At 28.5% G+C, this 17,902-nt stretch overlaps 1 protein-coding gene across 4 annotated transcripts in view; it reads left to right on the top strand.

The window, feature by feature from the left end:
- Positions 1–1,698: 1,698 nt before the first annotated feature.
- Positions 1,699–17,902, top strand: part of LOC107450782 (glutamate receptor ionotropic, kainate 2-like) — a 99,066-nt gene continuing 82,862 nt past the window's right edge. For all 4 annotated transcript variants that reach the window (XM_071181264.2, XM_071181262.2, XM_071181265.2 and 1 more), the window contains exon 1: positions 1,699–1,900. In XM_071181264.2, coding sequence (XP_071037365.1) covers positions 1,828–1,900 — 73 coding nt within the window. In that variant the 5' untranslated portion in view covers positions 1,699–1,827. The remainder of the gene's footprint in view (positions 1,901–17,902) is intronic.

Genomic DNA, 17,902 nt, shown 5'->3' with positions numbered 1-17,902 from the left:
AACTCAATAATTACAATTCTCTCGGCTTCTCTCGTACTCTCGGCGGTACTAAACCAGCAATCTCCGGTTTAGGAGACCGATGCCTTATCCATTAGGGCACGAGAACGCATGGGTGTTAGTAAACAGCTTTGCAACGATTAAATATGTCTCATTCAATAAGCTTTGTTAGTTAAACTGTATATTTAATCGTAAAGTTCAGTCGACATTGACTAGTCATTCTAATGAGTTTCTGAAATTATTTTTATTTATTAGTCATGCACACCTGAACATATGAACATTCATGATAGTATATTTTATAATAAACCTATTAGCTCATGGTTTAGTTATTATAAATTAGTTATGGTAAAAAATTAAATCATTATATATCAAAATTATTCGAGTAAAGCATTAATGACGTTCAGTAATTTTTATGTTCTTTTACTTGTCTGTATAAGTCTGCATCTCAAAGTCTACATGCCCAATATTTTCACTACAATATCTGATTGTATCGTCAGTATCTTCAGTTATTTACTTACAAATGTATGTGAATGAAAAAAAAAACATTCGCTATATTTATACTTTCAACAAATTAAGTATGTGAAAGTCGATACTCTTAGATTTGGTCTTTCACCAAAGTGTGTGAATGCCGACATTATTATTTTTATTTGGATTTTTATTAAGGGGAATATACGAATATCAACATTCGCTATTCTAAATATTTTAGATTTCAGAAGTAAAATTAACTGAAAGTCTCATGGGGGAAGATGAGACATGATAAAGGAATTGCTGTTTATTTTGTGACATAGAATGTATTGATATCTGGTTTGATTCTCATAAAATGCGTTAGTTTTCATTTGATTACTAAGAAAGTGGTCTAAGATTTGGAAGATTATAAATTAACATTAAATAAAATATCACTTTAATTCTTTTGTTATTTCATACTGATTTAATTATTTAAATAAAATTATTTAATTGTTTGATTGTTACACCGTATTTTGTTGTACGTAATACAACAAACAATGATCTAAAATTCAATGCAACATAATAGAGCTATATATGCGATTCAGTAAAGAAAAAAAAAGTTTGAAAATATCTGTGTAAACTATAAAAAATTTTAAAGTCTAAATGGTATAAATTCAAATTGTATTTTTAATATAAAATGAAAAACAAAAATGAGGCAAATGAACTTAGATATTGTTGCGACAATTCTATAATTTAAGAATTTCTTAAAGAGGCAACATATCTTTTTAATAACATTTAAATCATGGTATTATAAGATTTAAATATTCCAAATTCAAGTAAGTGCAAAGTAAGAAAACTTTCATTACAAAACTGTCAAATATTTGGAAAATGACATTGCCTTTAATGCAAAAACATCTCCTCTACCCAGAAAAATATCAATATTATTTTTAGAGAATTTAAATATCTCTTTCCAACATATTTGATACATTCAAATCAAAATTCCTTCAACAACGTAAATAAAACTATATTATCCTATCCCCTCAAAAAGGAAATCAAAGCACCATCCACCATTTTTATTCCGGAAACCAAAAGGTGAGGTGACTCGGAATACCATCCCATCTAAAGTTTGAGAACAAATCTGATTAACGAACACCCCAAACAACTCCACGCCAGCTCCTTTTGGAGATGTTGGAATGAGACATTCACCGATAGAGGGACACAGTGAAAGGGATTCTGTTGTCATGGAAACAACCGAACACTATGGGTATGCCCCTTCTGATCCAAGGCATGTCTTCAGTAGTCATGGAGGATGGTGATCGTGGCCCTGGTACTTAGAGAGTACTAAAGTTTTGATGAAACCTCCAAAACAAAGCACGACCCACAGAAATGGGTATACACCTTTGGTGTATAATCCTTATGGTTACTAATGTTGCTGCCTTACCGGCAGTGGTCAAAGTGGGTATGTATAATCACTTGTTTATTGGATTTTCTTGCTCCGTTCTTTAGAAAGATTTGAAAAGTTCGTCTGCAGGTAAGATCTACAAGTGGGTGTATTACTGGGGCAAAGTCATTCGAAAGTGAGAGTGTCGCCTGATGGTTAACGAGGAGGTGTTAGGAAATTTCGGTGAACTTTTGGAAGTGTTTTCTTGGAATTTGAGAGTTTAATTTTACTTTAAAATAGTTTATATTTTTGATTCTTCAGGAATTTTTTTCTAATCGTGCTTTATTACGGAATTTATTAAAAATATATTATAAACGCGTCATCTATAAGGGTAGTTTTTTGTGAAATGAGTACAAAGTTTAGCTAAATATCCAGCAAATATCCGAAAAAAAATTATACTGCAATTTCGTTTTGCATTTATTGAACATTTAATGTAATTATAGATGTTTCCTATTTAATACTTCGAATTTGAAGTAATAACTTTGTGTTTGCTTGTTGCTAAAAATGTGTGTGAGTATTTTCCACAAGCATACAAAGGTTATATATTTTGATATTAAGAGTAGCCATAAATTGCTTTGTTTTTTCAATCTTTGTGCCCGATGTACAATAGCGCAAATATAGTGCGCTTTGATTTAAATAAATTTGTTCATGACTGGAATCTTTTATAAGATCATTATTCAAGGAATATAGATATTAATTTCAAAAATTATTATACTTCATGCTTCTAGAAATAATTCTACGCTTACGTAAATATTGTTCTGAAATTCAGCAATAAAAATAAACAGTTTTTTTGTTGAAATAATAAACGTCAGCAGAAAATTATATAAATAACGACATAAGAATGCAACGCCTCTTGTAATGTAATACATATAATGAATGTATGCAACGTCTTTTGAAAGTAGGTAACGTCTTTGTTTAGAATTATTAATGTTTCCTTATGTTTAACAATGTTTGATACATTTAAGAGTAAACGCTCACATATACTAAGACTATTTGTGCATATTGTAAGTTAATAAATCAATTTCATGACGAATCTTTTAATTTTGAAATTAAATAATAAATTTTAAAAAATGAGGACTTTTTTATTTAATTTTCCAAGTACTTGTTGCTCAAGTCTTATATACATCTACAAACGATATATTCCTTGCATAAGGTAAAAAAATAAAAATATCACAAACTTCTGTAAAAAAAAAGTTCGAAAACTCAATATTTTTGCGACATAAAATATTTTTATTAATAAAAATAATATGTATTCATTAAAATTAAAATTATGATCATATTCAGTGATTTTAAGTATAAAAATATCTAAAATACGATTTAACGGTGATTTTTTATTTTGTTTTTTTAATTGAAATTTAGCCTAAATATGTTAAATTACAAGAATAATATGTTCTTTGATTTGTGAGAAAAAAAATTTCTCTATAGAACTATTAAACTAGTAGATCAAACAATTAGAGAAATCTCTTAACGTTATTTTATTATTTTGCTTTGTAAACCATTATACCATTTTCCTCGAGGCTAACTAATAGCTTAAAAAATGAAAACATTATTTTATTCTGAAAAGATTCATAGATTTATTTTATATTTCATATAACGGTGATTTTTCTTCATTGCAGAGTAACTTAGATCTCAATTGTATTATTTTTACCGATTTACATTACATTGTTTATGAATATTTTAAGTAAAATAGAAACAAAAATAAAATTTAATTTTTCTGATTAACATCAATCTTAGTATTTTCGGAAATAAAAACATGAAAATGAGTTTTAACTTCATGAAGATGTTGAGATAAAAACATAAAGAAAGGGAAGCCTCATCACCCCGTTAAGCTTTTTTATGCGATTTTTGCAATCAATCACTATAATTAACCTTGGTTATGATATGCCAGATATTGATAACGTTTTTGCTTTCATTTTCTTTTTTTATGCATTCAAATAATAATTTTAAATAGCTATTGTAGGTATTTTTTCTTCTTCTTGTATGACTAAATTTCCAGAAATATACATTCTTGACAATTTTAGGTAGGTAATTTAGGTTCAATCAGCTGCATAATGACGCTATGTAAAGCAACACGGCACCACCTAATCGTAGCAAATAAAAATGTTCTTTGTAAACCTCGACTTTATTTAGAAATTGTTGGAAAATTCTTTCTTTTTGGAAATATAGATTTTTTAAACGTTTCCTAGACAATAAAGGCATTATTTTAAAACATTAGTAACTAAATATTTAAGCAAATTTCATGAATTTTTATTTTGGTCCTAGTTTACTGAATGTGAAAGTTTCAAAACAGCAACATTTGTTTTAATTCAGCGTAAAGTCTTAGAGAAATTGAAGTCTATACAAAATATGAAGTAATTTGATTAAAACTGCAGAAAAAAGCAAAATAGCATTTTATTTTTTTATGAATAAGATAGAATTTATATAACATGTATTTAAATAAGACGCTTTGTTTCGGACCGTAAAGTGTGCAAAAAAGAGAATATCCTAATAATTTATAATCGTAGGATTGGATTATCACTACTAACGTACTTAACTGTGCTTAACATTTTGTGTCTGAAGCATACTTTTAAAATATCCTTTATACTTTTGATGAAGTTTTTCTTTAACAAATTCGTATCATATACTTTTCATAACTTACTTTTTCTTCGAAAAATTTGGTTTCCGGACCTTCAAATATGAATTGTGAAATTTTATCTCCTCAATGTTGCTTGCGTATTTCGCTTCATGGCTTGAACTATCTAAATGAAATAGAACAATTCAACTCTAATTTTACACGAGATCTTAATTGCTGCAATTTTTTTTAATTTTATTATCTCTTAATATTAGTTGACGACATTTAGAATTGCATTGTTTAAAAAATTCCAGAATTATACTCCTCCATTATTTATGACTAATATCTTAATACTGTCAATAAATCGTATAAGCACTCATTGCTTCTTTGGAATTGTTATCTCTACGACTATATTATTTTCCTTATAATCACTATATCTGAAGATTATTTAATCAAGTCCAAGCATTTTTGTTTATAATTAAAGATGTTTATTGAAAAATAGTTTCACGGAAAATGTTGGTTTTTACAATTATTTATACATATGATAAATATGATATAGTATTAGTAGAAAGTAATTTGAATTGAGTCTTACTCTGTAAAAAAATTTATAATCAAATCACAAGAAACTTTCTACGTTTTTGATTAAATACTGATCTGTCATACTAATCCAAACTGTTTAATTTTATGCATAAAATAATTAGTGTGTAACCTGTGTCTCCTTAAACACTAGTTTATAGGAAACTAAAATTGTTATTAATCTATTTATGTTTGATTTTCTAATTTCTGTTCCAAACTTTTCCATCTCCAATGATTACCACGAACCATCATCCTTGTGTATAATAGCTTTTGAATAGCTATTTTATTTGTATTATATCAAAATATCCCTGTATCAAATTTAATTTAAAACAGCCTAGAGTTGTTGAGTTATCCACAAGACATGAAAATTCCCTTAAATTTAAGCATCAGTGATGAAATGTGTGATCGTCATGACTAGTATAATAGATCTGATAGTTGTGGTTCATTTTATAAAGCACAGACCAAGGTTGAAATAAATTTGAGTATTTAATTTCAAGAGCTGTCACTGTCTTATCGCTGTGGGGTAAATATTGCTGAGTCTTAGAAGTTCCGAGTTAGCAGCTCTATATTAGTTCCGGAAAAAAAAACTTTTTGATTTGATTGGGGAACTTTAGAAGGGGGAAACAAAGGGCATTTTTTTTGGATAACATAAATTAATTTTTTGGCAAATGATTACAGATTTTCTATACAACTCGAACACATTTTAAGCCGTCTCTCGTTCATGGTTAAGGTTTGGTAAGCATTGATAATGATCGAATACTATACGCTTAGAAAAAGAAATTCATTAAATTCATTTCCGATGGCTTCATGATCCACTCGCACAGGTATGACCTCCTGCATAAGAATGTGATCATTTATAGATGGTTTTATAACTGATAGTCTAGTTTGGTAAAATTAACTCTGGATAACATTTGCTGGCACTGAGACGATCATCTTGGAATTTATATTTGACTATCAACTGATGCAATAAATGAGATTAATGCAAAATCAATCCTGCCATACTCTCTATTATTCCAAATTTATTTATTTGGATGTAAAATAAAATTAACTAAGAGGAAAAAATAATCATTTTTAAACTCCAGGTGCCAGAAATTTGCATTCCAAAAAAGGAAATAATTATTACACGGTAGTAAAGAATTAATGACATATTAGGAGTTGATTTTCATTGAAAACGCTAGGTCTGCAAAGTCATGATTAAACTAGCTTCAAAAATAAATAAAAATATATAACTAAAGTTAATAGTAACTTAGAAAGCAGGCTTCTCGTAAAATTAGAATTGACTGAAAGACCTCTTACCATTTTTGTTTTTTGCGCCTTGTTTGATGTGTAAGAATCATCGTCAGAATACCCATAAAATAGGAAATTAAAAATCACAGCAAATAACATGAAATGAAATTTTTAATTTTTGCAAAAGTGTTAAAATTACACTCAAAAGTACAATAAATATGGATATTTTACATTTTCAAAATGCGTGACACATGTTTCCTTTTAACCAACACTAATAAAAAGAAAGATTCATTTTCTGGCAAAAAATTGAAATTAACATTAAACCCAAACATTTCATCTATCTTCTGACTAGACTATATTTGGACGCATCCATATTTATTCAGATAAAGTTTCAAATAAAGATAAAGTAAAGTAAGCTCCTGTGTCCGATTTCATTACAGTTAATTACGTTTTCATCGATTAATTCATTTAATTAAATTTAATCATCTCGAACCAATAAGATTAAGTTTTAGGACGTGAAGACCTGATCTTTAAATCAAAATTTTTTCATGATCCCCGCTATTTTTTTAAGAGTGAAAAAAATTTTCTTCTGCATTACACGATTAATATAATAGTAAGAAAATCGGCTTACAGCCTCCATGATTGCTCGGAAATTCCAACTCCTTTTTAACACTATAACACCAGTCGGTGTCGATTGAACACTGGAGTCTATTCAATTTGTTCTCCTTTCGCTATTTTTGCAGGGAATTTGAAATTTTTTCGTGACATTTAATTATTTTAATGGTGATTACATGATGAAACAGTTTTATGTTTCTATCCTAATTAGGAGAGATTTAACAGCTAAATATACATAGAACGTCCGCTGGTGCCATTTCGACGCCACTGCAATTTATCATTATGAATAGCTGTCTTTCAACAAAAGGTAGTTCACTAAGTAGATACCATTAGTAAGACAAATTTAAGTACTATAACAAAGTTGTTTGACCTTGAATGCAGTGTTATTGGGTTTTCAGCGGAAAGGAATGAATTATGTTAAAATTGCTACGTCTAAGGGTTTCCTTACATAGCATTGCTTGTCTGCCCATGATAAAAAACTTCACTCGAGTTTCAAACCTTATGCAAAGCAGAGACTCTGAAACAATACGTAGAAAAAGGGCAAAATTAAAGAGTGTAATGGAAATGCAAATAAAAAATATGCGTCTCTTGCAAGAAAATGGAAAAATTAAATATTACGGAAAAATTAAAAACGGAATAATTACGGAAAAATTAAATATCATCGCATCAAAGCACTATGCATAAAAGCAATAAATAATGGTTAAAAAAGTTACATTCTTACAAAAATTACGATTTTGATTATTATACTAATGTTTATGAATGCTATTGCTTTATTTAATTTTATAAGACTAAGCAATTTGTTTTGTTGCAGTTTTTTACGATACAAAGGGTCATAATATATGATAATTACATGAACTAATATTAAAAAATCTTAAAACTACTCATGCAATTAATTTGTGATTATAATTATTTTATGTATTTTACGTCGCGGTGTCAAAACGTCACCGGTGGTCGCTTAAGGGTAATCGAAATCCCAGATTTTCTAGTGTTAATGTAGTTCACTTCATGCGTTTCATATAACATATGGGAATGCAGTATCTTCTCGGTTACAAGAAGTGATAAACCATGAAAATTTCGCATCATTTTCAGAAGGCAGTAGGACTTTTTTAACAACGACTGATAACATTATTTAGCAGCGGGTTTTTGTGCGAATTCTTTCACCTATAGCAGCAGAGGTTTATTTCGTTATCTGAGGAAAAATATAAGCGCTTATAGGAATGTAACGATTCACAAGTCAGAAGCAGAATGCTCAATCATGTACTTTACTTTTACTATTTACTTGTATGACTATAATTCATAGCTTTTTCATTGCGTTAAAAAAATCTACAAATTTTTCTTATACTCTCAACAATTTTGAGTCAGTCGACTTATAGCGTAAATTTATAAATAACATATTTTCCCCCTGCTTGTTTTGCAATTAAAAGTAGACCTGCATGTATTAATTGATTTACACTGAAGAGTCAAAACATTATGACCACCTACTTAAGAACGCATTATGCCACCATTGACCTTAAAAACAGCTAGACCTCGCCGTGGCATGAATGCTACAAGTTCTTGCTAGATAACTGGGGACAGGTTATACCAAATGTTTAAGCAACAGTTATTTGAACTCTAAGCTGCTTTACTATGACTTCTAAAATATGCTCTGTCGGATTAAGATTCGGATAATTAGATGGCCAGGATATTAATTTAAATTTTTTAGTTTTGGTCTTTGAATCAATCAAACACATGATTTAAGCCTTTTGAATTAAAGCGTTTTTCTGCTGCAAGATTTAATTTCCAGTTGGGAAATCCTAAGTCATACATGAGTTCAACTGATTCGCAAATATGCGCAGATAGTCCACAGCTTACAGGGTGTGTTCTGTTACAACTATGAGCCCCAGTGCGTGTCACCCATAAGAAGAACTATCACAGCATAATATCGCCTCCACCTGTGTGTATGACCTGCTATACTTGTAGCTAGAAACAATCACCTCGAAGACGGTGTACCCAGACACGACCATCGAAGTGATAAAGGAAAAGTTGCGATTCATCTGATCTGACAACTGTTAACCGTTTATTCATGGTCCTGGGTCACTGTAGGCATAGTTGACGATGAGGTTTGGTCAGCAGTGTTACACGAGTACGCGATCCCACATCCCGCAGGGCCCGCTTGACTCTGTGTTTCAAAATACTTGAACTTGAATCTGTAATGTATCGGGCTGACAGCTAAGCCGCTGTCTGGCGCAGATTTTGTTTTACCACGATGACAATATCCGGTGTACCTTTTCTTTTGTAATGCATTGACGCCCCACAACTTGCAACTACTTCAAGTTTCACCATTTATCCAGTTAGCAAAAATACTTAGAACTGCAGATCCTGAGCAACCTGCCAAAAACACAGTTTCGAAAATAATAAATCCAAATCTTTGAGCCATCACAATCCAATTTCTATCAAATTTGCTGGATCAGTATTGAAATCAGCTTTTCTATCATTTGCAAAAGTAAATGCAAGAATGATTCCTTACCGATTTCAACAGCAGTAAATACCATTCCAACTTAATCACGTGCCCAACACGTCATCCAGATGAGTTGATTAAAAATTGTGGGGGTGGTCGAAATGTTTTGAATCATAAGTGTATAATAGAATTAAAAAAATATATCTTTCTTAAAATGTTTTTTGTTTTTACCAATTTTTGTTTAATACGAAACATTTCAGAAAAGTTAATGCCGTTATGTTCTATATTCACTGCAGTGGTAGTTGAGATTTATGAAGAACATGTGATAAGTGAAGTTATTATCAGAAAGTGGGTTCTGAATTTCTATGATGGACGCACCAAAGTTCAGAACGAAGTACATGATGGGTAGCTTTCTGTTGTTAATGATAGTTTGGTTGCTTACGTGAGAGAGAGAATTTGCGAAAACAGACGGCCCATAATAAGAATGTTTCGCGTGATTACTTTTCCAGAGATTTCAAAAACTGTCTTTCATGACATTGTCATAAATCTCTTAAACTATCACTTCTTCATTGACAAAATCTTTCTTTGAAGAGTTGGTTAACAAATATGACTAATGTCTCAACAATAGTGCATTTTTTATGTAAAAAAAATGAAATAAATTTAAAAAAATTATGGACTATTTTTATGCCTTTTTTTACAAATTGATACTTATTTTTGGATTACGGACTGTAATTAATTCTTAAAAATTTTGTTCCCTCTATTGGTGTTTTCAAGACAACAAAAGAAAAATAACTGTTATTTTCCTTTGACTACACAAACTGTATAATATTTCTTTTCATTAAATGATTCAACACAACATATTTCTTCCAACTTAATTATTTAAAAATAACAATTCAGTTAAACTGTAATGATTAAATGGCAATCTATTTTTTTTTAATTATTTTTCAGTGTAACAACGACAATCTACCTCATTAAAAAGAAAAATCTCGCAAAAACATTTCCTTACGCTTTGTGAAAATTGATACATGACTATGAAAATAATAATAAACGAGGAGAGAACACGCAAAATTCTAATGAAATCGAAATGCCATAAGAAAACGCATTTTAAGTAAAACTCATATAAAGATGACTTTTTATAAACATTTCAATAATAATAATATCAGCATTTAACAAAAATAAATTAAAAGCATTTAAATGCGTGTAAAACAGTTAAAGTGCTTCTTTTTCTGCAATTATTTTCCTATTTTTTTAATGCAATGCAATTTGATATAAAATTATAAAATTATTTATTTTATAAAACATATTTTTAAGAACTGAATTTGAGCTTTTAAGTAACAATTTTAAAATTATTAAAAATGCTTTAAATTCCGATACTTTTATTTAAAGTAAAAGTTTACTTCTTTTTTGAAGAGATAAATTGAGAAACAAATATCGTGTCTAGTTTTTTTTTTTCAAGTAAGACAACAATTTGGAACGATTTAACAGGTACAGTTACGGCTTAACAGTTTTAATATGTCTAAAAAATTTATTACCTCAAAATTATAAAAATTAGCAAAACCTGTAAAATTTTACGACATTTCCAAAGATATTGTTAAAATTTCCAGACATGAATTTTAATGATTAAAAATTTAAGGAAATGCAGAGCATGAAACAAAATATTTAGTTCGATGTAAATAAATTAAAAGCATTAAAATGCATAAAAAAACAAGCTAAAGTGCTTCTTTTTCTTCGAATATTCTCCTATTCTTTTGAAGAAATGCGATGAAGACCGATATTTTTCGACATAAGAATTTTAAAAAAAATATTTATGTCATGCAACATATTTTTAAAAACTGAATTCAAGATTTTAAATAACAATTTCGAAATTATTTAAAAAATGTATCAAATCATTTATTCCTATATTTTTATCCTTCATAATACAAAAACTCGCTTCTTTTAGAAGAAATAAATTGTAAAAGCAATCATCATGTCTGGTTGCTTTTCCAGTAGGACGCTCATTTTGAACGTTATAACAGCTAGAATGTTTCAATCTGTCTAGCAAAATGATTATCTCTAAATTGCAATGGTTTTAGTAAAATATATTACTGCATAGTTTTACGACATTTTCAAAGACATTGTTAAAAGTCCAAACATGAAATGTAATAGTTAAGAATTTTAAAAAAAAACAGAACATAAAATAAAAATTTTAATTCTATGTAAATGAATTAAAAGTATTTAAATGCATAAAAAGTAGTTATAGTAGTTATTGTTGCTAATAACGATCATTTGATAAAATATAATGCATACAAATTTATTTTCTGCATAAAGTACAAATACGGCGGTAAAGTACATTCATACAAAATATTTCGTTACTGTTTGAATTCAAGCTTTTAAACAATAATTAAGAAATCATTTCAAAAATGTATTAAATAATTTATTCATGCACTTTTATAATCCAGGAAGTAAAAACTTTCTTCTTTTTTAAAGAAATGAATTGAAAATGCAAATATCATGTCTAGTAACTAAGAACTTAAAAAAAAATTGAACATCAATCAAATTAACTAATTCGGTGCAAATAAATTGAAATCATATAAATGGCTGAAAAATATCGATAGTGCTTCTTTTTTGCAGCAAATATTATATTGTTCTTTTGATAAAGTATGATGCATACAAAGCATTTTTTCGATATGAAGTACGAATACGGCGTTAAAGTACATTCATACAGCATGTTTTTAAGATTTGAATTCTAGCATTTAAAAAATAATCAAGAAATCATTTTAAAAAATGTATTAAATCATTTATTCATGCACTTTTGTATCCCAGGATATTAAAACTTACTGCTTCTGTAAAGAAATAAACTGAAAAAGCAATAATCGTGCCTATAGTAAATACGAACTTAGAAAAATGTAGAACACAAATGAAATTATTTAATTCCGTTCAAATAAATTAAGAGCATTTTAATGTGCGAGAAATAGCCATAGTGCTTCTTTTTGCATCAAATATTTTATTGTCCTTTAGATAAAGTATGATGCATACAAATTTTATTTCGACATGAAGTACAAATATGGCGATAAAGTACATTCATACAACATATTTGTACGCTTCAAATTCTAGCCTTTAAATAACAATCATCTCAAAAAATATGTGAAATCATTTATTCCTGTATTTTTATCCCCCATAAGCTTACATAAGGTAAAAACTCGCTTCCTTTCAGAAGAAATAAATTGAAAAAGCAATCATCGCGTCTAGTTTTTTTTCAAGTAGGACATCCATTTTGAACGATTTAACAGCTAGAAAGTTTTAATCTGTCTAGTAAGGAGCGACAAATGGTGGCCCCAAAGTTGCGATAGTATTATTTTTCCTCCCTCACGTTTTTAAAATATATATCACATCCCCGATAACGTGCACAACCAATGCAGAGGGTACTTTAAAATGCTGGAGCAGGTGCAGTAAATGATTTCCTTTACTACTTGTGATATAACTTTAACGATCAAAATGGGAGTAATATCTTCAATTCTATGAATTCAAATAAAGCTACTCTCATTTTTAATGATCAATTGGAAAAATTGAGAGGGTAGTTACTGCATTTAATGATCAATTTCTGATACGCTTAAAATGCTTATGACGTTAATGTATCAATTTGGGTAAGATTTTTAATAAGTGTGTTAATTTAATCATTTTGGATCTGATGCAGTTAATTTGACTCAGAAAAAAATTGAAGAATATGTTCCAGGGTCTGTTACACTATTAAGAATAAGCGTTCAGACAATGTAATTACAAAATAATTTCTCTTAATATCCTTAATGTTTAACAATCGAATATCGCTCTTAATATATATTTTCAGAATCCTTGGCAATGAATATTTTGTAATAATTTATTAAGTGTATTAATTTAATCATTTTGAATCCGATGCAGTAAATTTGAACTGAAACAAATCTTAGAATATGTTCCGGGTTATATTGCACTCCAAAAAAATATGTAGGGGAGAGTCGGGTAGCCCCGCCCAACGGGTACCCCCGCCCACTGTCAATTTCATATGTATAGAATATTTTTTCAAGTCAATGGGCCATCGGACATTAATTGTTATCTTAATAAAAGATTATTTTCAAAGTTTCAAGTATTTATGCATCTGGTAACATGCTAAACAATAGTTTTGAAATTATGTTGAATACAGTAGTCATGGAATTAAGAAAAATTAGTTGAATGTTTCGATTAAACTTCATTTTAATACTAAAAAAATAATTTTTTATATACATACAGCATTAAAGTATGTAGTCTTAAGTTTAATTTGCACAAAGAAAGAAGTTTATATGTGAAAAATTGTTCAAGTAATTACAAATTTACAAAAAAATTGGATTTCGGGTAGCCCCGCTCACATGAATGTCGGGTATCACCGCCCAATTTTATTTCGTCGATAAATGTACGGTTGCAAAGATTATTATTTTATTGCTTCAAATTTGAATGTTATATGCATTTTTAACAACATATAATGTTGTTATGAAATGATTGTTATTAAATGATAGAATTCACTAAAAGTATATAAATATGTAATAAATGAAATAATTTTGTGATAAAAATCATAAACGAGGTTAATCTATTGTCAATACATAGGTCATTTTCATTTACACCTGAAAAAACAGTCAAAACACATAATTTTTGTAACTGGGCGGGGCTACCTGATACATTTTGAAAAGAGCTGAAAAACATGTTTTTTAAAATTTCTATTTTTTTAAGTTAAACTGTTCTTTTTTTGGTTTATTCTTTTTGCATTATTTAATTAGATGATAAAACAATAGAAACATACAAAAATATTGATTATTACTCAATATTATACAGAAATATAAGCAATACTCCTTAAGTGGGCCGGGCTACCCGACTCTCCCCCAATGAACTAAATTTTTTTTAATATGCTATGTAATCATATATGGTTCTTAATATATAAGATTACTCTTGATATCTAATATAGCTATTAATATATAATGACACTCTTAATATATATATTCAAAATCTTTGACAATGTATTTATCGCAATTAAATATTTTGTTACTTTGTTGTATTAAACTATATCATTGTGGTATTAAATTATGTGTGCAAGAAACATTGAAATTGAATCAGCCAAATAGCTTTAAATGAGATAAAAAGCATAAAAGAAAATAGTTTTATTACCTAATAAAACTTTGAATTGTATCTAATTATTCTCTTTCACATTCTTTAAGTTTTTTCCAGTAATCAAAAAAGTTTTGATATTTCTGTCCGGCCGTCCTGAATAGATATTAGTTAGCTTTGAACAGCGTTTTCCTTTCTTTTTTTTTCCTGTTGTTGCTTAAAAGAGTTTATTTTACTGACTCCTAATGTAGTTACAGAAAAGTGGCCATTAAATGCTTTGGGAGTCCTGAAAACATATTTTTTTAAATTTAAAAATCAAAAAGTGGCTATTAATGCTATTCAGTTGCCTATATAAACTATAACTATTCTCTCATTCGAATTTAAATATAATTTTAAGATATTTTTAAAAGCGAGATATAATTCCCTTAGTATGTCTTTATTCACACATCCTGACAAGTAAAAAAGAGTTTATGCTCCATCCCACCATGTGTATTTAAACTGATTGTAAATAAAAGTTTTTAAGTATACTTCAAGAAAGTTTTATCCTCCACATTATCTTTAAATGTTAATAAGTTAGAACACTTCTAGCTCTGTTTTAGGCAATAGCCGAAACTGAGTTGGAAATGTTCACAAAACAATAAACAAGTCTTTATATGATCAGTAGATAACAGCACGTGGCTGATATTGACAAAATCTTGTTTGCATAGTAGCAAAAAAAAGAAGTCATTTTGTTTTCGGTTTGAGAAAATCCCACTGTAAATAGAGCATGCTTTTCAATGTAGTCCATGCAAATATTTTAATAGATGCCACTTCCTCATTTTAAGTAAAATTATGAAGAAAAAAAAAGAAAATCGTTTCTTTGTTACATTAAAAAAAGTAGGTTTTTATAAATATTTAGTGTGCGAAAACTTAACTAGGCCAAATAATTTTTTTTAATAAAATAGTTTATGGGAAAAAAATTGTTCCCTCACTTTCCCAATTATTTAAAATAATTATTTTTCCTAGAAACTATCAAACAATTTCGATCATGCTATATATATATATACATATATATATATATATATATATATATATATATACATATATATATATATATATATATATATATATATATATATATACATATATATATATATATATATATATATATATATATATATACATATATATATATATATATATATATATATAGAGAGAGAGAGAGAGAGAGAGAGAAGAAGGCGTTGAAAATTCTAATTTTTTATTTGCTTCGCATTTCATTTTAATAGTATTATAATTATCATAAATTTACCCGAAACCAAAAAAAAGAAGAAAAAAAGAAGACGTTAAACATAAATAAGAAATTATTCGGCAGAACAAAATATCCTCTTCCTTTGACTTTCGAATGATCTAAAACACTATGAAAAAAGAATTTAAAAGCATGCGAAATGCTAAGATTAAAAAAGTCAAGAATTTAGTTACCAACTCAATAAACAACATTTAAAGAGTAACTTTATTCCTATTTCTGGCTTTTTCTTATACCCTTTTCTCTTAAAACATTTCTAAACTATTAAAGTCATAATATGCAATATTAAGGGTTTCAAAATGAAAGTAAAACATTGAGAACAATTTATAGCCGAAAGATATGCCAATAAATCATTTCTTAGTTCCCACGAGACAGCAGTTAATGCCGGACAAAGAAGCTGGACAATAGTCAGATGCCAAGGGCAATGATAGGTTTCAGTGATAGCTCAAGTGAAACTGGGGTTGGAATAGGTTGCTTTTATTGTCTTTCTGACGCCAATTGTAATAATGAATGGCTGGAGCTTTCGTCTAGTTTTGATTAATTGCTTTAAGTTTTTCTTTTTCTCTTTTGAATAAAACCTGTTTATTTTTATGAATGCCATACATCTTTATACTCTTTCAAATTTCTACTTAAAATGGTTGTTACAAAAATGTAAATTTCTCCCCTTTTAAACCTTATTTGGCTCTCTTTGAAATCTAAATGAATAAACATTTTTTTCCCAGATCGTAAGATTAAGTCCATTATTACAAAATTTATTCGGTTTCATCCGTTGAAACATTAAATTTTTTTTCGTGAACCCTAAAATATTCTCTCGATAAAAATGATATTTTAAGATGAGGTTTCAATTTTTTTATGTTTTAATATATTTATATCACTTTGCCGATAGCAAATTTCAATTTAGTCTTTCTCCTATTGCACGAATTATTAAATAAAATGCATAATTTAGTAAATTTTATGTGTGCAAAATTTACATCATTAGATTTTAAGTAAAATTTACAACAACTATGAAGGTTAAGTGTTTTTAAAACTTTAATTATAAAAAACGGTTTAGTTACATAAATATAACATTTCTAATAATATTTATAATTTATTTTAGTTTTTAAAAAAATAGCATCGACAAGCAAACAAATTTTATTTTTATATGAAATATTTAATTCTGCATCCTATGGAGTATTTTCTCAAACATATGCAATTAATCTTTAATCAGCAACAACACTTTACTAAAATCAAAAAATAAAATACAGCGTTAATCGAATTGATGATCACAATTTGATCAATTTATAATGAAATATGAATTAGACACGAACAATCTACTTATTAATATAAAGTTTAAGGCTTAAAGTTTTATTTAACACTGGTAACAAATGCTTAGTGGTTAATGTGCTTCACAGAAATCATCGAAGTTAAAGCCAAACTTCTTCTACAAGCAAAAAAGCTTTTAAATTACAAAGACAATCGAAGCATTGAAACGATTCCACATATCGAATTGTTGGGACGTAAGCAACCTCTTTATATAAAGTCACAGAATTCTTAAAAAATGCTCCGACAAGAAAAAGTTACATGTCGTGAGATCAGGAGTTCTTGGAACACTCAAACTGCCAGAAGACTCAAGAATCCATAAAATGTTATGCTCTGTATTAGCCACTTTATGGACGGGGAAAATGACGGTTCGCTTATTGGCGCACGCAACCACTTTATCACCAGCCAAAGGTATGATAGAAAAAAAAAGAACAGTCCTCTATTCATTAGCATGTAGAATGTTCATCTCCAATTTCCGTTTCGTTAAATACAAATTAATTAAATTGGGTACATATTTTAAAGTAACCCGCTATTGCTGGACAAAAGCTTCAAAATTTTTATCTTGATATCTGCATTGCAATTATAGATGTTCATTTACCTTGATGGGATTTTTAGAGTTGTGAAACATATGTACCAAGAATTAACTTCGTTTTAGTTCATTTAATATTGAACGGAGTGAGAAATGCTGCGAACATTATGTTATAGTTATGTTATACTGTGTCGCTTCGATCATTTTCAAACTGAGTTCTTCGCGCATTTATAAGAATGCATCCCCCCCCAAAAAAAAAATGTAAATTCAAATTAAACTTATTTCCCCACACTTCTTAAATATGTTGGAAAATATATCGAAATGTTCTAGAAGTTACTAATTGAAAAAAAAAATTAAAGAAAATCAGTGATTCTTACAAAAAAAAACTAGCTGAAAATGTTAGGGGGTTGCTAGGG

Source organism: Parasteatoda tepidariorum, chromosome 8, assembly GCF_982258835.1.
Source record: "Parasteatoda tepidariorum strain Cologne lab strain chromosome 8, Ptep-v5.0, whole genome shotgun sequence".
NCBI lineage: Eukaryota > Metazoa > Arthropoda > Arachnida > Araneae > Theridiidae > Parasteatoda > Parasteatoda tepidariorum.
This window is presented reverse-complemented; position numbering and strand designations above follow the sequence as displayed.